This window comes from Drosophila novamexicana, unplaced genomic scaffold (assembly GCF_003285875.2).
Source record: "Drosophila novamexicana strain 15010-1031.04,08,12 unplaced genomic scaffold, DnovRS2.1 tig00000463-arrow-arrow-pilon, whole genome shotgun sequence".
In the NCBI taxonomy this organism is placed as follows: Eukaryota; Metazoa; Arthropoda; class Insecta; order Diptera; family Drosophilidae; genus Drosophila; species Drosophila novamexicana.
In genome coordinates this window covers 287,898-304,118 of record NW_020824807.1, presented here as the reverse complement: position 1 = coordinate 304,118, position 16,221 = coordinate 287,898, and the positions used below count along the sequence as shown (strand labels likewise).

The 16,221-nt window shown below is 40.5% G+C and overlaps 2 protein-coding genes across 4 annotated transcripts; one reads left to right on the top strand and one right to left on the bottom strand.

Annotated features, from left to right (window-relative positions):
- Window positions 1–3,765: 3,765 nt before the first annotated feature.
- Window positions 3,766–5,690, bottom strand: LOC115761193 (BTB/POZ domain-containing protein KCTD12). The gene has a single exon (XM_030702866.1). The coding sequence runs from the start codon at window positions 5,445–5,447 to the stop codon at window positions 4,755–4,757; it is 693 nt and encodes a 230-aa protein (XP_030558726.1). The 5' UTR covers window positions 5,448–5,690; the 3' UTR covers window positions 3,766–4,754.
- A 3,825-nt stretch (window positions 5,691–9,515) lies between these two features.
- LOC115761194 (glutamate receptor ionotropic, kainate 2) lies at window positions 9,516–14,902 on the top strand. Of its 3 annotated transcripts, none has more exons than XM_030702868.1 (14): window positions 9,516–9,539; window positions 9,613–9,761; window positions 10,073–10,236; window positions 10,294–10,900; window positions 11,094–11,251; window positions 11,327–11,548; window positions 11,607–11,813; window positions 12,471–12,555; window positions 12,621–12,897; window positions 12,966–13,167; window positions 13,227–13,449; window positions 13,504–13,619; window positions 14,050–14,196; window positions 14,586–14,902. In XM_030702868.1, exons 2-14 carry the CDS (start codon window positions 9,638–9,640, stop codon window positions 14,805–14,807), a joined length of 2,754 nt encoding a protein of 917 aa, XP_030558728.1. In that variant the 5' UTR covers window positions 9,516–9,539; window positions 9,613–9,637; the 3' UTR covers window positions 14,808–14,902. The 3 variants fall into 3 exon arrangements, with proteins under 3 accessions (XP_030558728.1, XP_030558727.1, XP_030558729.1); XM_030702867.1 differs by lacking the exon at window positions 14,050–14,196 and adding an exon at window positions 13,699–13,848 and having other exon boundaries at window positions 14,586–14,901; XM_030702869.1 differs by lacking the exon at window positions 14,050–14,196.
- The last annotated feature ends 1,319 nt before the right edge of the window (window positions 14,903–16,221 follow it).

Genomic DNA, 16,221 nt, shown 5'->3' with positions numbered 1-16,221 from the left:
ACGTTTGGGCCTTTAAAACTAACGGCAAATAAGAGTTGTACGCATTCGTTTTGGACTGTATATGGCAAATGATGCGGGCGCTCGCCTCGTTAAACGAATACATTCTATGTCTGACCCAATCTAGCGCGTTTGTGTGTGTGTGTGTGTGTGTGTGTGTGTGTGTGTGTGTGTGTGTGTATGTGAGTGCGTGCTTAGCACAGGCATTGACATTCATTTGCGAATGTAAGGGGCGAAATTAAGGAAAATGTTTTTGACGTCGCTTAAACTGGAAGTAAAAATATATTCAAGCATGCGAATACATCAGTGAAACTGCTTTATCTTTAATATTAATGCCACCTTTGACTATCCAGCTGAGGTAGTTGAGATGCTTATAAGGAAAAAATAATAGGGTTAAGATTATAACAATATTTATTTCATTTGACTTACCGCCAAAAGTCAAGTGTTTCTTACTGGCACAAACAGAAACGGATATAGGGCAAAAAACATTTATACATATAGATACTATATATATAAAGAAGAAGAGCAGAAGAACAAATGTCAATTCAGGTTGCTTTTTACTCAGTTTTAAGTAACACTTGAACTGTTATTTTTACTCCGTTTAGCCCTTCTAAAGAGCATAAGTCAAGCTTGACTTTTCAATTAAAAAGTTTTTAATGTCAATTAATGCGGGGCGATGTGAGTACCCAAATTAAGCTCATCACATCAGTAGAGTGTACTTTCCTGCACACGGCCAGCATATTTGCTCATATAACACATAATATAAAAGTTAAAAGTTACCTGACTTGACTTCGAGCGCAAGCTGCTTTCTGCGTTAATTAATGCGGATTTGCGGCACTGTAAAGTATGCTTTATATTCTGAAAAGGGCTAACAAAATGGCGGCTGAGAAGTGTGCAAAATGCGTCCACTTTTGCCTGTGGCGTTAAATGGAATGACATAAATTTAAAGCGTCTTGCCACGACCTAGGCAAAATTCGTATTTATGAATTAATAAGGCAGCTGATGGAGCCTTGTGCTAGGCATTAGCCAAGTCGGGGGCCTTGTGGCTGAAACTAATTGAAGGTGACAGTGCGACTGACGCAATGTGAAGCTCCTTTGTTGATGATGATAATAATGATGATAATAATGACAGACAAAGTCACAGGCAGAGGCAGAGACAATATGTAACTACGAAAGACTATGTCGTCGACTGAGACCTGGCGAAATCAAATTAAGGTAATTTAGCGTTAAAGACAAAAAGCCATCATTTCATTTTCATACTCCCAGACAGGCATATAGATACTGGCTGGCCTTGTCAGTCAGAATTTATAGGCGTGGCATAGCTGACAGTAATTTATATACGTATCTCAGGCGTTTTCCTTACTTTTTTCCGTATATTGTTATGCCGCCATCTGCACAATTTGCATATTGTTTTAGTCCTGGGTATGTACTCAATAAACAGAACCCGAAAAAAAGTACGTGAGACGCCTCAGGTAGATGCTTAGTATGCAGGTGGCACGCTCACCTCGATGCCTGTCTACCTTGCTTCCACATGTTAAAAGGGGCGGCATTGCACTTTCCCATACCTTTGCGCTTGGCCCATTTGCTTTGGCTTTGGCTCTGAAGCATACTTCAACACGCACTCGCACATTCAGAGGCAAGCATTTGCCTTTTCTCGTTTAATTTCAACATTTTTTGTGCTCGACTGAGCTAGTCTGGGCCAGAAGCGGCACGTGCACAGGCCAGGACCCGCAGTGAGTCCTTTGTTCCTTGCCGTGTGTAAATAAATGATTGTTGTCTGCCTTGAATTTAAACAAATGCCAGATTGTGTTCGCTTTTATGATCTCGCTGCCTTTTCAGTTATTTAAACATATTATTTTCTAGGCATTTGCCTGCCTTCGACGTGGCAGGCACTTGCTGTATGCATATTTTGAATTAAGTTGTATTTTATATAATTATCTTTCGTTTTTTTTTTTTGGTATTGCTAATGCATTAATGATATTATTCGCCTCTCTTTAACTGAGATATTCCATCAAAATAGTGTTCATGAACAATTCATGAATTTTATTGCCATAATCAACGTAGACGAATTTTGTGAATATTGCTGTAACAATTAAATGAATAAATGAAATGTCATAAATATTATATTATGGCTTATCATGGAGTATGAAGAGAGTCCCAATTAAGCTGACATTTGAATCGATGGGCAAGGCGAGTCGTTGCCTTTCCCTCACCCAGTTTCAAGTTTTTTTTTTGTTTGCTCAAAGGTCACAAATTCTATTTTTCCGGAAAATGTTCTGCATTTGCACATCTTATAAGAAAATGTTTAATTTTATAGTTATTTTATTTGTAGTATATTTTTTTTACATAGATTTAGCTTGTCGCACTTTGATAGACTGTTTGCGCCTATTTGTGAACATAATACGTTTACTTTTGTTAGATCAAAGTTAATTTCGTTTTACAGCTCATTAATACATATATAATTTATTTACGTGTTGTTTCTTTGTTTTGTTCTTGTAATATGTTCACTGAACTTAATACTAAACATATATAGGTAATTCAATATCGACAATTGATTTAAATATATGTATACGAATACGCGCTAGGTTTCCTCAACATAACTATAGTGGGGCTTAAAAGTTGATTTAAGTATAATCCCAAACATTTTGCTATAATGTACATAATACATACACATATCTGACTTTAATACGATTTTATGTGAACTATTTCATTTTATACAATTATCATTTCGTGTGCATTTTAGCCCAATTTCATATATGTAGTATGACATGCAAATGTTTATACACACATATGTAAACATTTATTTGTGCTAATAAAAAACCATAAACAGAAATTTCAACGCATCACAATTCCGCGTTTGCCGTTGAGATATCATTTTCAGCAGAGGGTTAAATAGTTTTAATTTTTATATTGATTGTTCTAGGGATTATTTAAGGACGGTCGAAACATAAACTTACACTCTTCTAGTTTCGACACTTTACTTATGAGCTTACGGAGTTCAGCAAATTTGTAGTATCTTCGTGTAACTTTAATGGAAGTTTTGGGTAAATTTTAGGCAATATATAACATATATATTCAATTCGCATACATAAATATTTGCCATATTTTGCCATATAAATATTTCGAAGACATGGGCTAAAGAATACTTGGGTAACACCGAAAATAGCTGTAAAAAATAATGATTTGATTTCCTAAGTTTGATAAGTTAAATTCCACCAATTCACATTTGATAAAGTTCAATTAATAACAATATTTAAATTATGATATTTCGAGTGGTGCAAGCAAATCCTTTATATAACTTCATTCTCACTTTTAAGTAATCACTCAAACTTTTCAAGATATTTATGCTTAATGGCATTTGGCTGACAATTTTTTATCCTCCTTATCCTCCTTTTCTTTCAGTTTTGGCAAGAAATATGGAATTCATATTGGTTATAAATATGTGTGGGGGCAAGTATTATGTATATACATTCACATTGTATATTTGACATTATTATTGGCTGCATTTGTGAGTTTATCCTTCAATTGTCAGTTTATAAAGCGTTGTAAGTGTTTCCTTGTATATTTTTATGTACTTTGAATAATATTGAAATTCAAATGCTATTTGACAATTTTCTAATAATTTATCCTTGAACAATTTACCATAGGTTTCTCCTAATCACCTTCGGGCGTTGAGTAATAAATAATCAATTTATTTATTATAATAAATATATTTAATAATAAATATATTTATTTTGGTAAATAAATAAATAACAAATATGTTTATTATAATAGGTATATAAATAATAAATATATTGAATAGTAAATATATTTATTACTCAATGACTTGCGGGCTTGTGGCTAAGATTGCATATTTACTGACTTTCTTTTATTTGTTATTTACTCAAGAAGTGACCCGTATTTAAATAGTTGCTTGTAGTTGTTTTTGGTAAGATAGCCGAGATAAATTCTTACAGTTTGTCTAGAGCTGAGACCCTACTAATATAAGTAAAAACATGTTTGTAAATTTATTTCTAGATTTCTTCAAATCACGTTTGTTTACGTTTTGCTCTGGTTTATTTCATTAACATTCGCATTTCGCGCTTCCCAATTTATAATTTCTAATTTCCTGTACTTGATTTAACAATTCAAAAATCATAACTTATTCTCTTTATGCACTCGGAATAGCATCAAATACTTGTTTAGCCAAAGGCAAACCGTAAGTTATTCATCAGCCGCTGCTTTATATAATTATTCATTCGTAAAATTCACTAGGATTCAAAACTATTAATATTCAATATAATGCTTGTCTTTGGCTCTGATTAATCGGTACTTGCAATTGGTAAATAAACTGTTTACTTTCAGGTAAACCGCTTGGGTATTTGCCTATGGGGATTGTTACATAAATTGTACGCTTAAAATGTTCCCATCGGAATATAAAGGTGGGCTCAAATCATTTAAGATTAGGATAGATTCTTCTTAGTTCCTCTATACTCTAAACGAATTTCAATTTGATGATAATTCTATTCAGATTAGGCCAATAAGTTAATATGGTCACAAATGCTTGATTTCTTCTCTCCCTTTTTCAAATATTTGCCTGCCTTGTTCCCATTCAAAATAAATATTTTTGATAAAAAATTAAGAAAACTCTCGACAATACAAAGATTTGACCTATTTTCGGGTATATAGACCAGGGAAGAGGCGTGTTTAAATTATAGTTAATCGTATCACAAACTTAAGAAGTTCGGAAGAGAGCAGAAATGCACTGCCGCAGCTGCTTAGTCCCGAATGAAAACAAATTCATTGTAATGATTCCAGCGATTCTCCTCCGTGTCCACGCCTGGCTTGGGCTCTGCCGCCGAGCCTGCGGTGCCGGAGCCACAGCTGCCGGCCATGCGATATCCGTGATCGTGTAGATTGTCGAAAGCCTGCTCGATGAAGCAGTGCTTGAGGAAGAAGCGCGACGTGTAGCGATCTGGACCACCGTGATCCGGATCTCGTGATTCATTCAGCGTGTCGCCGAATACCTCGCGACACTGTGCGACACGGCCACAAACCAGGATGCGTGACAGCTTGCGGAACTTGACATCGGCCAGGCCATCCTTACCGAACTGGAAACTGCCGCGGTATCCAATCGTGATACAGCCAGGTGGCCGGGCATCCCGGTCGCCACGTATGCACTCCAGCATGGCGGCCAACTTGAAGTGCTCAGCCTCGCGCTGCAGGCGCTGGCGTTCACGGAAGCCCTCGGGCAAATTGAGCGCCTTGTCGCGCAGAAAGTCCAATATATAGCGGAAAAGGACACCATCACGGTCCAGGAAATAACGGCCCTTGCTGTCCTTGGCCAGCGACTCGCGACCCTCCGGTCCTGCAAACAGCTCGTACAGCAGCGTCGCCTTCTCCTGCAGCAGGGTCTTCAGCGTCGTCGTGTAGTGGACACCGCCAACGTTCAACTCCACAATTTCAGGCATATCGACTGCTCTAGCTTAAACCTTAATAGTTCCTGTATTTACCGTTAGTTCAGTTTCTCACTTCTCTAACACATATGGGAAATGCGTGATTCGCAGTTAAAAGACCTCTTGCGATGTCTACACTAACAGGATTTTCTGTTCGCACAGATTGGCTTGTTGTTGTTGTATGGTTTATGGCTTTGGCACGCGCCGTTATCTAGCTTCGATTCCAATCGACCGTTTCGTCCGTTTCGCGCGTCCGCACTCGCTGAGTTCTCGTGTCGAACTGGTCTCCTGTCTGCCAGTGGGGAACTGCTTCTCGTTGGTGTGGTGTAAAAATATGTGTGTATGCATTGTAGAAACTTTCGAGAGAGACAGCGCAGCTTCGGAGGCGGAGAGATGGAGAGATTGAGAGAGAGAGGCGATTGGGTCGCGCACACGTTGCATTTGGTTTGTTATTGAATAATATTTTGTTTAACAAGTGGTTAAATTCTCCAATGTTCATCTATATTTTGGGCATCTAGCCTTGAGAGAACGATATGCATATGTGCGATTGATGAGTGCTCGACGGACCGAGCAGGTGTTGTTCTGTTAGTAATTGGCATCAAGTGTTGCATGCAACCAACACGCAAACGCACACACATCGAACTATGCAGATGGCAGGCAACTAGAGAATACTCGTTCGGTCCATTTCCTAATAGGCATGCACACACGCCTTTAAACCTCGGCTGTCCATTTTTGGGGCAACAGGCGTTGACAATTTGACACCTTGGCACTGACATTTACCCATTTACCTATTTGCCCATTTGGCCATCAGGCCACAGCAAACGTGCCTCGCACGACTAAACGCAACTGGTTGGGCTCCCCCCACTTACCCCACTTTGGGCTTGAGGCTGGAACTGGCCCCGTTGGCTGCTTGCCAAACGGACAGCATGTTGGCAGATTTGTCTGCCTGCCTGTTCACGCTTACCTGCGGCATGTTAACAATTCATATGCCTGTTGACAGACACTGAACATTACCTTGGCGACTCGACCAGCTCATTGGGCATCGGTTCTCAATATTAGCCCCAGATGGCCAGCATAAAAAGCAGCCAGAGCAAAATCCCCCAAAAATAACAATGCGTTGACGCAAAAACTTCGCTTGTGCTTTAAACTTGACTCACATGCACACACACACCCACACGCACACACCCATGCTTAATTGAAGTGAAAACTTTCACTTGAGACAACATTTTGGCCACTGAATAGTGTCCCAGCTGCGCCAACTGTTTGAGTATGTTTTTCAGCAAACCCAAACTCCTTTTTGTTCCTCTTGCTTTTGTCCTTGCTGATTCAGTTCATTTCCGTTTCCTACCACCTGCTTTTTTTGAGTGCTGGTTGATGTCCTTCAACGTGTTTTCCCTAGCTCGTAGTCGCTTATCGGTCGTCCGTTAGGCTCGGTCAGCTTCTCTTCCTCTTGAGTCATTGCGCCGTAGAATTTGCGGTTTTTAGGAACACACATTAAGATGGCAGCAACAATTTACGCGCCATTACGCGGCACGTGCTCTGTGTAAGTACGGGAGGGAGAGAGAATACACGAAAGCAAGAGCGAGAGAGAGAGAGAGAGAGAGAGCATGAGGGGCTAGGAGCAGAGGCCAGAAGAGAACATAAGTACTTTTGTGGCCAGTGTGAGTGCACTGCTCTTATGCTCTTATACCTGCGGTCTGCGGCTCACCCTCCCTCCCTCCCTTCCCTGCGCCAGTGTTGCGCAATCGTCTCGCCTTGATGCTATTTGGCTGCCTGGAAATTGATTTTGTTTACATACGTATGAGTGTGTGTGCGTGTGTGTGTACGTGTGTACGTGTGTATTTGTCTGTGAGCATATCGCATTTTGTTTTGACAACACGCCAAATTGTCGCTTCAGAGTAGCAAAAAGCAGCTCACGTGCTGCTTCTGATTTGTTTGTTTACCTTTGAGCAATCTCTTGAGTACAAGGTGTAAGGCAGGCTAATCACAATTACTTGAAGAAACTCGCAAAAACAAGCGCTCGTAGATTTAAATTCTTTTCAAACAATATTTTATAATAATTTAAACAGACTATGTACAAGTTACAAACTGCCATCCTGTCAATTACAATGATAATAGGTCGTTTGGCAAAGACATAACAGTATCCACATTACTGCTGTTTCATTCTAAATGCAGTCAGAGTGTGAACATTTCTCTATTCTGTTACTCATTCGCACCGTTGCACAAATATTGAATGCATATTTCATACCTGATTGGCAATAAATCGATGTCCAAAATAGCATTTCGTATCTCAAGGTTTACACTGTCAATCAAAACTTTGGTGCAAATTGTGAATTTGTTTTTGTGCAACGAGATTGCCCAATGCCAAATAACGGAATTTCAAGGCAAACAAATACACAAAATCACATACACTCGCACATACATACATACATACAAGTTTCCAATCTTATATACACGAAACTGACAGCCCTTAAATATTGACACAACTAATGTGAGGGGAATTGCAATTGTGGTGGGAAACAATTGATGGAAGAGCAGGAGCCACCGATTAGCCGAGTCGCAAACACATCGACTATTGATTTACACCGTGTTCGATGTAGCTACTGATGACTGTCCATTGTGTGGCATGGATAAATGCCAGAAGTTAGAGCACAGGCGACTTAAGGATACACGCCAAGAACTTTTCTAATGTGTGACAACGAGATGAGGCATGCTTGTGTGGGGCTTCTTGTCTGTGCATCCTCAAGATACTCGTATTCTGAAAGCCTGCACGCGCCGCTGCGCACGCGAGGAATGCAAATGTGCGCCAGGCTGCTGGGCAATTTAACACCATGCAATCCTCGGCGTTGAGGCGCCGCGGGGAAGGACGTACATGGCAATAGATTTAATGGCAGTGCCTGGGCATGTAAATAAAAAATGCATAAATATGCAGCGAACAGCAACAAACAAAAACATGGTGAGACAGAGACGGACACGGAGACGCGGCCGGATATTTCAGTATTTATATGAAAATAGAAAGAGAGAGAGAGGGAGAGAGAGAGAGAGAGAGAGAGAGAGAGAGAGACAGAGAGCGCAAAAAATGGAGCGGGACAGACAGTTTGTCTGCATGCGTTATCGTAGAAGCTGATTTTATTTACTGCCTGCAGCAACAGTTTGACCCCCCTTCTCCCTTCTCGTAAATGATGTTGCAAGTTGCAGAGGCATTGTGCACGAAGGACATTCCCGAAAGTACTCATATATATATACGTATGCACGTTATATAGCATGCCTTGTGCTTCAAGCAGCTATAAATAGACGCATTCGTTATAAAAAATAAGAGACTCTCTTGCTTTATACAATTTAAGTGGATTATTCAAAGCCGACAAAGTTAATGCCAACTAGTGTGCCCCAGGCTACAAAAAAATAGATGTATATGTACGTAGTTGCAAAAATATTTGGCAGCACTGTTTGCGTATAAATTGTTTGGAAAACTTTATAATGTAAATGTTGCCGATTAGTTTGAGTTAAAGCTGGTTATTAACTTTTGCTTTATTCAGTAACTTGTATCAACTTATTGGCTCAAAGTTTGTTTAAATTTACTAAAGAATTTGCTCTTTTAAATATTTAGTTAAGTTGAAATATCAGAATTGCAGCGAGTTCTATTTGATGAATTGAGAAAACTTGGCCAAGCTTGTTTTCATGTTAATCTCTTGCAAAGCAGAAAGAATACCAACTGCTGCGAATTCATATGCTGCTGCAAAAGTAATTTGCCGCATTTATGTATGTATGTATGTACCTACATCACGTTGCGACATTCGCCGCGCATATTCACAGTCGCTGCAGACAGTAGAAAAGTGCAAATGCAAAACTATAAACGAGTTCTATTTGATGAATTAAGAGAACTTAATTAAGCTTGCTCTCATTTTAATCCTTGACAATGCAGAAAGAATATCAACTATCTTTAACAAGACTCTGCGGCGAATTCGTTTGCTGCTGCAAGTGTAATTTGCCTCAATTTTGCGATATTCGCCGCGCGTATTCACAGTCGCTGCAGACAGTCGAAAAGCAAATGCAAAACTATTAAAACTAAAATTAGCCATGCAATAAAAATTACTCGTAAGAAAAACTGTACGTACAATAGCAAAATTTAACGAGTCTATTAAGGAACAATTAATGAATTGATTAATAATTGCATTTTCAGCAACTGCAATCAGCGATCAGATCGGATGACACATCTATTCACTGGGGGCCAGCCCCGCCCCGCGGCGGTCCACTGGGCCATTTGGCTGATTTCTCTGTGCGCCTTCACAAGTCTGTTGGACATCTGTCGAGCCGAGCGGACCAATGTGGGTGAGTTGGGCGCTAAAAAACTAGCGGAATTTATTGTTTTTCGCTAAAAATGGTTATGTAATCGAAAATGTATACAGCAGCGTGCAAATATGGCTGGCATTTTCCGTGAGTGTGTGTGTGTATTGGTCCAAGTGTGTGTGTATTTTTATGCAGCAACGAAAGAAACATATGGCACATGCGGCGAATTGGGCGCATTTGTTTTGGCCCTGTAGAATTCGTAAACAGAATTTGCAAAGCAAAATAAAAACAAAGTTCAAATACTATGAATAGATTCTCGCTTTTCTCTCTTCTTTCGTTTTTGTTTACAATAGGTCTTATTTATGAAAACACTAACCCCGATCTTGAGAAAATTTTCCACTTGGCCATTGGCAAGGCGAATGAGGAGAATGAAGAACTTAAGCTCCATGGCGTGGCCGTGGCCATTGAGCCGAGCAATGCTTTTGAGACCTCCAAGAAATTATGCAAAATTCTAAGGGTAGGCAAGAATCTATGTTATATTGCAATACAAAGTTATGATTTACACGTTTTTTAGCAAAATTTGGTGGCAGTCTTTGGACCCACGACAAATCGAGCAGCTCGTCACGCACTGAGCATTTGCGATGCCAAGGAGCTACCTTTTCTGGACACACGCTGGGACTTTGGTGCCCAGTTGCCCACCATCAACCTGCATCCGCATCCAGCGCAATTGGGGGCTGCGCTCAAAGATTTGGTTACTGCCCTAGGATGGGAGAGCTTCACCATCATCTACGAGTCGGGAGAGTATCTGGTCACAGTCAATGAGCTGTTGCAGATGTATGGCACAGCTGGTCCGACCATAACACTTCGTCGCTATGATCTAGATCTCAATGGCAACTATCGCAATGTGCTGCGGCGCATACGCAACTCCGAGGACGATTCATTTGTGGTGGTTGGATCGATGGAAACGCTGCCCGAGCTCTTCAAGCAGGCGCAGCAGACAGGCCTGCTGACCAGCGACTATCGCTATATCATTGGGAATCTTGATTGGCACACCATGGACCTGGAGCCCTATCAGCATGCCGACTCCAACATTACCGGGTTGCGCTTCGTTTCACCAGAGAACGGGCAGGTGCTGGAGGTGGCTAAGGCATTGTACGAGAGTGAAGAGCCATTTCAAAATGGTAAATCTGCGTAATCTCTATTTGGATAATAATTTTATTTCCTGCAGAGTGTAGCTGACAGTCCATGGCCAGAATCCAGAATCCATTCATATGAGCGCATATAAATAATTGAATTTCCTGTAAAAATGATAAATGCAAATGACCATTGAACCATTTATGAACGTTATCCTTTATGGCCATTTTCCTCTTGCAGTATCGTGTCCTCTGACCAACAGCATGGCCCTCATCTACGACGGCATTCAGTTGCTGGCCGAGACATACAAACATGTTAACTACCGACCCATGCCCCTGAGCTGTGGGGACGACAGTGCCTGGGACAAGGGCTACACGCTCGTCAACTATATGAAGTCGGTGAGTGAAACATGGCGGGAAACATGGCAGAGAATGCTTCATAAAACATAAACATATGTATATGTGCCGCCGCAGTTGTCGCTCAACGGCCTCACGGGCCCCATTCACTTTGACTACGAGGGACTGCGCACGGATTTCCAGTTGGAGGTCATCGAGCTGGGCGTCTCGGGCATGCAGCAAATTGGGCAGTGGAGCACTGAGGCCGGCTTTGAAATGAATCGTCCCGCACCAGCACATACCCTCGAGCCAGATATGCGGTCGCTGATGAATAAGAGCTTTGTGGTAGTCACGGCCATTGTGGGTATTACTTTTTTGCAATATTAGAATATGGCAATAATAATTTCTTGCTCTGCAGAGTGAACCCTATGGCATGCTTAAGGAAACCGCCGAGAAGCTGGAGGGCAACGCTCAGTTCGAAGGATTTGGCATTGAATTGATTGATGAGCTCTCGAAGAAGCTTGGCTTCAGCTACACCTTTTATTTGCAGCCGGACAATAAATATGGTGGCATAGATCCCAAAACTGGCGAATGGAATGGCATGCTACGCGAAATAATAGACAACGTAAGTTCCTGTCTGGGGAATGCCCATAAATCCAATTGAAATCGCCCTGCGGTCATCTATATCAATGAGCTAACCTTTCCCTTGAGCCTAAATATCGGGAATCACAAACAACGTTATTAACATAATTGTCCCCCTGCCTTCAAACAACAATTTATCTTATCAATAGATTGTTCGTTATTAATCCAATTTCTATTGCCATAAATTATGATGGTTAAATTAGTAGAAGGGCTCTGTGAATTAAATCAATGTGTGCGTGTATGTATGTGAGTGTGTGTATGTTTGTGAGTGTGCGCAAGTTCAAGAACATGTCCAAATTTATTAATCCAATACCAAATAGTTGGCTGAATTGGAAAAAACGTTAAAATTGTTGCTGATTGAGTACACATAAGTTCAAAATTTTTCTAATTAAGTCAAAGAATAATCTTTTTTTTTGAATATGTATATCAGATCATAATTTGCATGCTTTTTGTATCCATCTCGAACTACGGACAGGTAAATAATACACAGGTAAATAATACAATTAATAATTAATATAGTTGCGCACGCTGCGAATGTGTAATATTTGCGTATTCATTTCAATTTGCATTTCAATATACTGAGCGAAAAATTGTGAGAATTTGTAATGGATAATACATTTTTGATAACATAATTAATTAGCGCGCTGACATGGGCATAACTGATTTGACCATGACATCGGAGCGGGAGAGCGGTGTGGATTTCACGATTCCCTTTATGAATCTGGGCAAGTATTTGCTGTCCGTGTTGACTTGTGACTTGTCATTTTCTATAGTCTTTGTATTGCGACAGGCATAGCAATTTTATTTCGCAAGCCGATGAAGGAGCCCCCCAAGCTGTTCTCGTTTATGTCGCCCTTTTCCGGCGAGGTTTGGCTTTGGCTGGGTCTCGCTTACATGGGCGTATCCATCAGCATGTTTGTTCTGGGCCGCATGTCGCCAGCCGAATGGGACAATCCATATCCTTGTATAGAAGAGCCCACCGAGCTGGAGAATCAATTTAGCTTTGCCAATTGCCTATGGTTCTCAATTGGTGCGCTGCTGCAGCAAGGATCCGAGCTGGCCCCCAAGTGTGTGCCTTAGTTCCTTAATTTAAATGGGCTTTTCCAAACTTTGTTCTTTTGAAATGTGCTTGCAGAGCGTTCTCTACGCGTGCCGTGGCATCTTCTTGGTGGTTCTTTACGCTGATTTTGGTTTCCTCCTATACGGCGAACCTTGCCGCCTTTCTCACTGTCGAATCGCTCGTGACGCCAATAGAGGATGCCGAAGACTTGTCGGAGAATAAAGGCGGTGTCAATTATGGTGCGAAAAATGGTGGCAGCACCTTTACCTTCTTTAAAGTAAGCATATGTCGATACTTTCAACATGCAAGCTACCTTATGTTTTTGTATTTGTTAAGGACGCAAAATTTCCCACGTACCAGAAAATGTACGAGTTCATGAAAGACAACCCCCAATATATGACGAATTCGAATCAAGAAGGCGTCGATCGCGTCGAGAATAGCAATTATGCATTCCTCATGGAGTCCACAACAATTGAGTACATCACAGAACGGCGTTGCACACTGACCCAGGTGGGGGCACTCCTAGATGAGAAGGGCTACGGGATTGCCATGCGAAAGAGTAGGTAGCTCCCAGCTCCAATCTATTGCTTTGTATTCATGGCCCGTTTTCCAGATTGGCCTTACCGCGACGTCTTGAGCCAGGCGATACTCGAGCTGCAGGAGCAGGGCGTGCTAACCAAAATGAAGACCAAGTGGTGGAAGGAGAAGCGTGGCGGTGGCGCCTGCTCGGTAAGTGTTCGCATATCCGAAAGGAGTTTGCCTATGCCCTCGGGTATGAATGTGTCTGTGTGTGTGTGTGTGCGCGCAGGATGCAGGCGGAGAGGCTGGCGCAGTGGCCCTCGAGATAAGCAATCTGGGCGGCGTTTACTTGGTGCTGGGTGTGGGCGCCGCCTTCGGTGTATTTGTGTCCCTCCTGGAAATGTTGCTGGGCGTCAAGGAGCGCAGCAATGAAAACAAGGTACTGCCAATGCTTTTCGGTTATCTGGTACGCGTTCGCTTTTGCGACCATTTCGCTTTATTATGTACTTGGCCTGTATCCCAAACACACACACACATACACACACGCACCCACACACATACACGTGCACACACGCACACAATGGCAACACCTCGTTATGTTCATCACAATTTCCGCCATCGCTGTTGACATTGAGTACAGGAGGTTGCGGATTCGGATGCCTCCTCGTTGGGCTTTGCGAATTTGGGTGGCGTGTATCTGGTCATGTTCGTGGGCAGCTGCTTTGCCAGTATTTATGGCCTGATTAACTGCTTGCTCAGCATCTACTGGACCGCGCGAGAGAATAAGGTAACGAGCAGGAGAGGTGGACGCTCTAAAAATACATATATATATATATATATTAACAGCTATCCAGCTCCTCCGACGCGTTGGAAGAAACGCTTTTGTGTCGTGACTAAAAATGGGCATGGGCATAAAGGTCAATTGTGACTTAAATAACGAATATTTTTCAACAGCTTGTACATCAACTTATGGGGTAGCATTCGAAATAATCAACTTGGCGACCTAACTAAAACTAATTTTCATATTTTTTTTTTAACAGAAACTCAAACTTTAAATAACAATCATTTCTTTGACTAGTTATGCGATATGCTTTGCATGGCAGCTTACCATAATCAATGCATGCCTACCTTTGCCAAGGTTGACCCAAATATTAAAGGAGCTTTGTACATTCCTAGGTCAACTTCAAGGACGAACTTCTGGATGAATTGCGCTTTATTATACAATGTTCGGGAAACACTAAGGCGGTTAAGTATCCCAAGAACTCGGGCAGCTCACACTCGAGTGGCAGCTCCAAGTCAAAGGGATCATCTCTATCTGTGGACACTTTACCTGATGAACCATCTGATGCTGATGTGGAGGCAGTCAGGGTTAAGCGCGGAAATGCTGCAAAAAATTAGACATTTAATTTTAGTACTACCATGAAAGTTTGTTTTCATAGCTAATAAAATTGTTAAAAAGCTTTCCATTAAGCTTTTACGGAGAGCTTAATAGTGCTTTTGCGCCGAACCCGAGTCAAATGTAGAGCTTTTTATCTGAGAGCTTTATTTCTGTGCATATCTTCACACATAGATGGCATAATTAAACTTGTGGAAAGAGTCATGAATTGGGCAAAACGTATTTAAACAAATTTAACCAGTTTAAACGGAAATGCAGAAACAAGTCGAAAAGTCAAAACATTTAATAATCTTTTAAATACCAATATATTTAATAGGTTTTTATAATTTTGCATATTCGAGTATAATGCCATATGTAATAACATACACACATAATATCTTTAATTGTTTATTTTGTTATGTTTGTTTTTTACTTTGTATAACCACTTTCCGTTTCTGGTAGACACTTAGATATTGAAAGGTAAAATTGTACGAAGTTTTCGTATAAATTATGTAGGTATATACCCCTTGTTTGTAAGTATTTAGTGGGTATGTAAGCTTTTGATGTGTATGTAAATATGTATAGATTGTATAATACAGCTTTAAATATCCATTGAAGTAAGTATTAACTAGCTACTATGTATTTATTTTATAACATATTTCAGCTAAACAGGCACACACAAACACACACACGCACACACACACAAAGGACTAATGGGGCGTCAAGATATTGCTAGTATTCTTCATACATTTTGATTAATTTAGGTACGTTACTTTATATATATGATATATTTCCATATAATGATATATTTCAAAATATTTAATTTAGTTGCCAGAAATTAACTACACAAACGTGGCGTATCAACAAAATATAAAAGCGACAGAAATACTTAGTAGTTATGTTGTACAATATTTATGGTAGTACATATTTTAAGCATTTGTCGAATTAATGCCACACCATTTTAATGTGTCTTACGTGAACTGCATCATCGGGGACTTGTTCAACTTTCCTGATTTACAAGCTTTCAAAATAACACATAAATTATATTATGCACAGTTGTGCCAATATTTATAATTAGAAAAGAATTGTATTTATTTCTGTTGGAATAAAAAAAAATAATAATATGAATTGCTGAATAGCTTTCAAGAATTCAACGTGTACTTTAATGTACATCAAATGTCTCCTCTTTGCGAACTCTTTGATCCATCGTAGATGTATGCCTGACTTGTTCAGACATATGCTTCGAATGGATATAGTACTTGTTTTTAATTATAGTGGCTTGCGTTTAATGAGTAGATATTTTAAGTTGACTTTGATATTGTTTATGTTCGAGTGATTGTGTACAATTAGGTATTGAATGGCCTTTTATGTTGGTCAGTGTTTTTGGGCGCACAGTTGCCGTGTCTTCGGTGGGTGTGTCAACGTTTTAGTTAACTT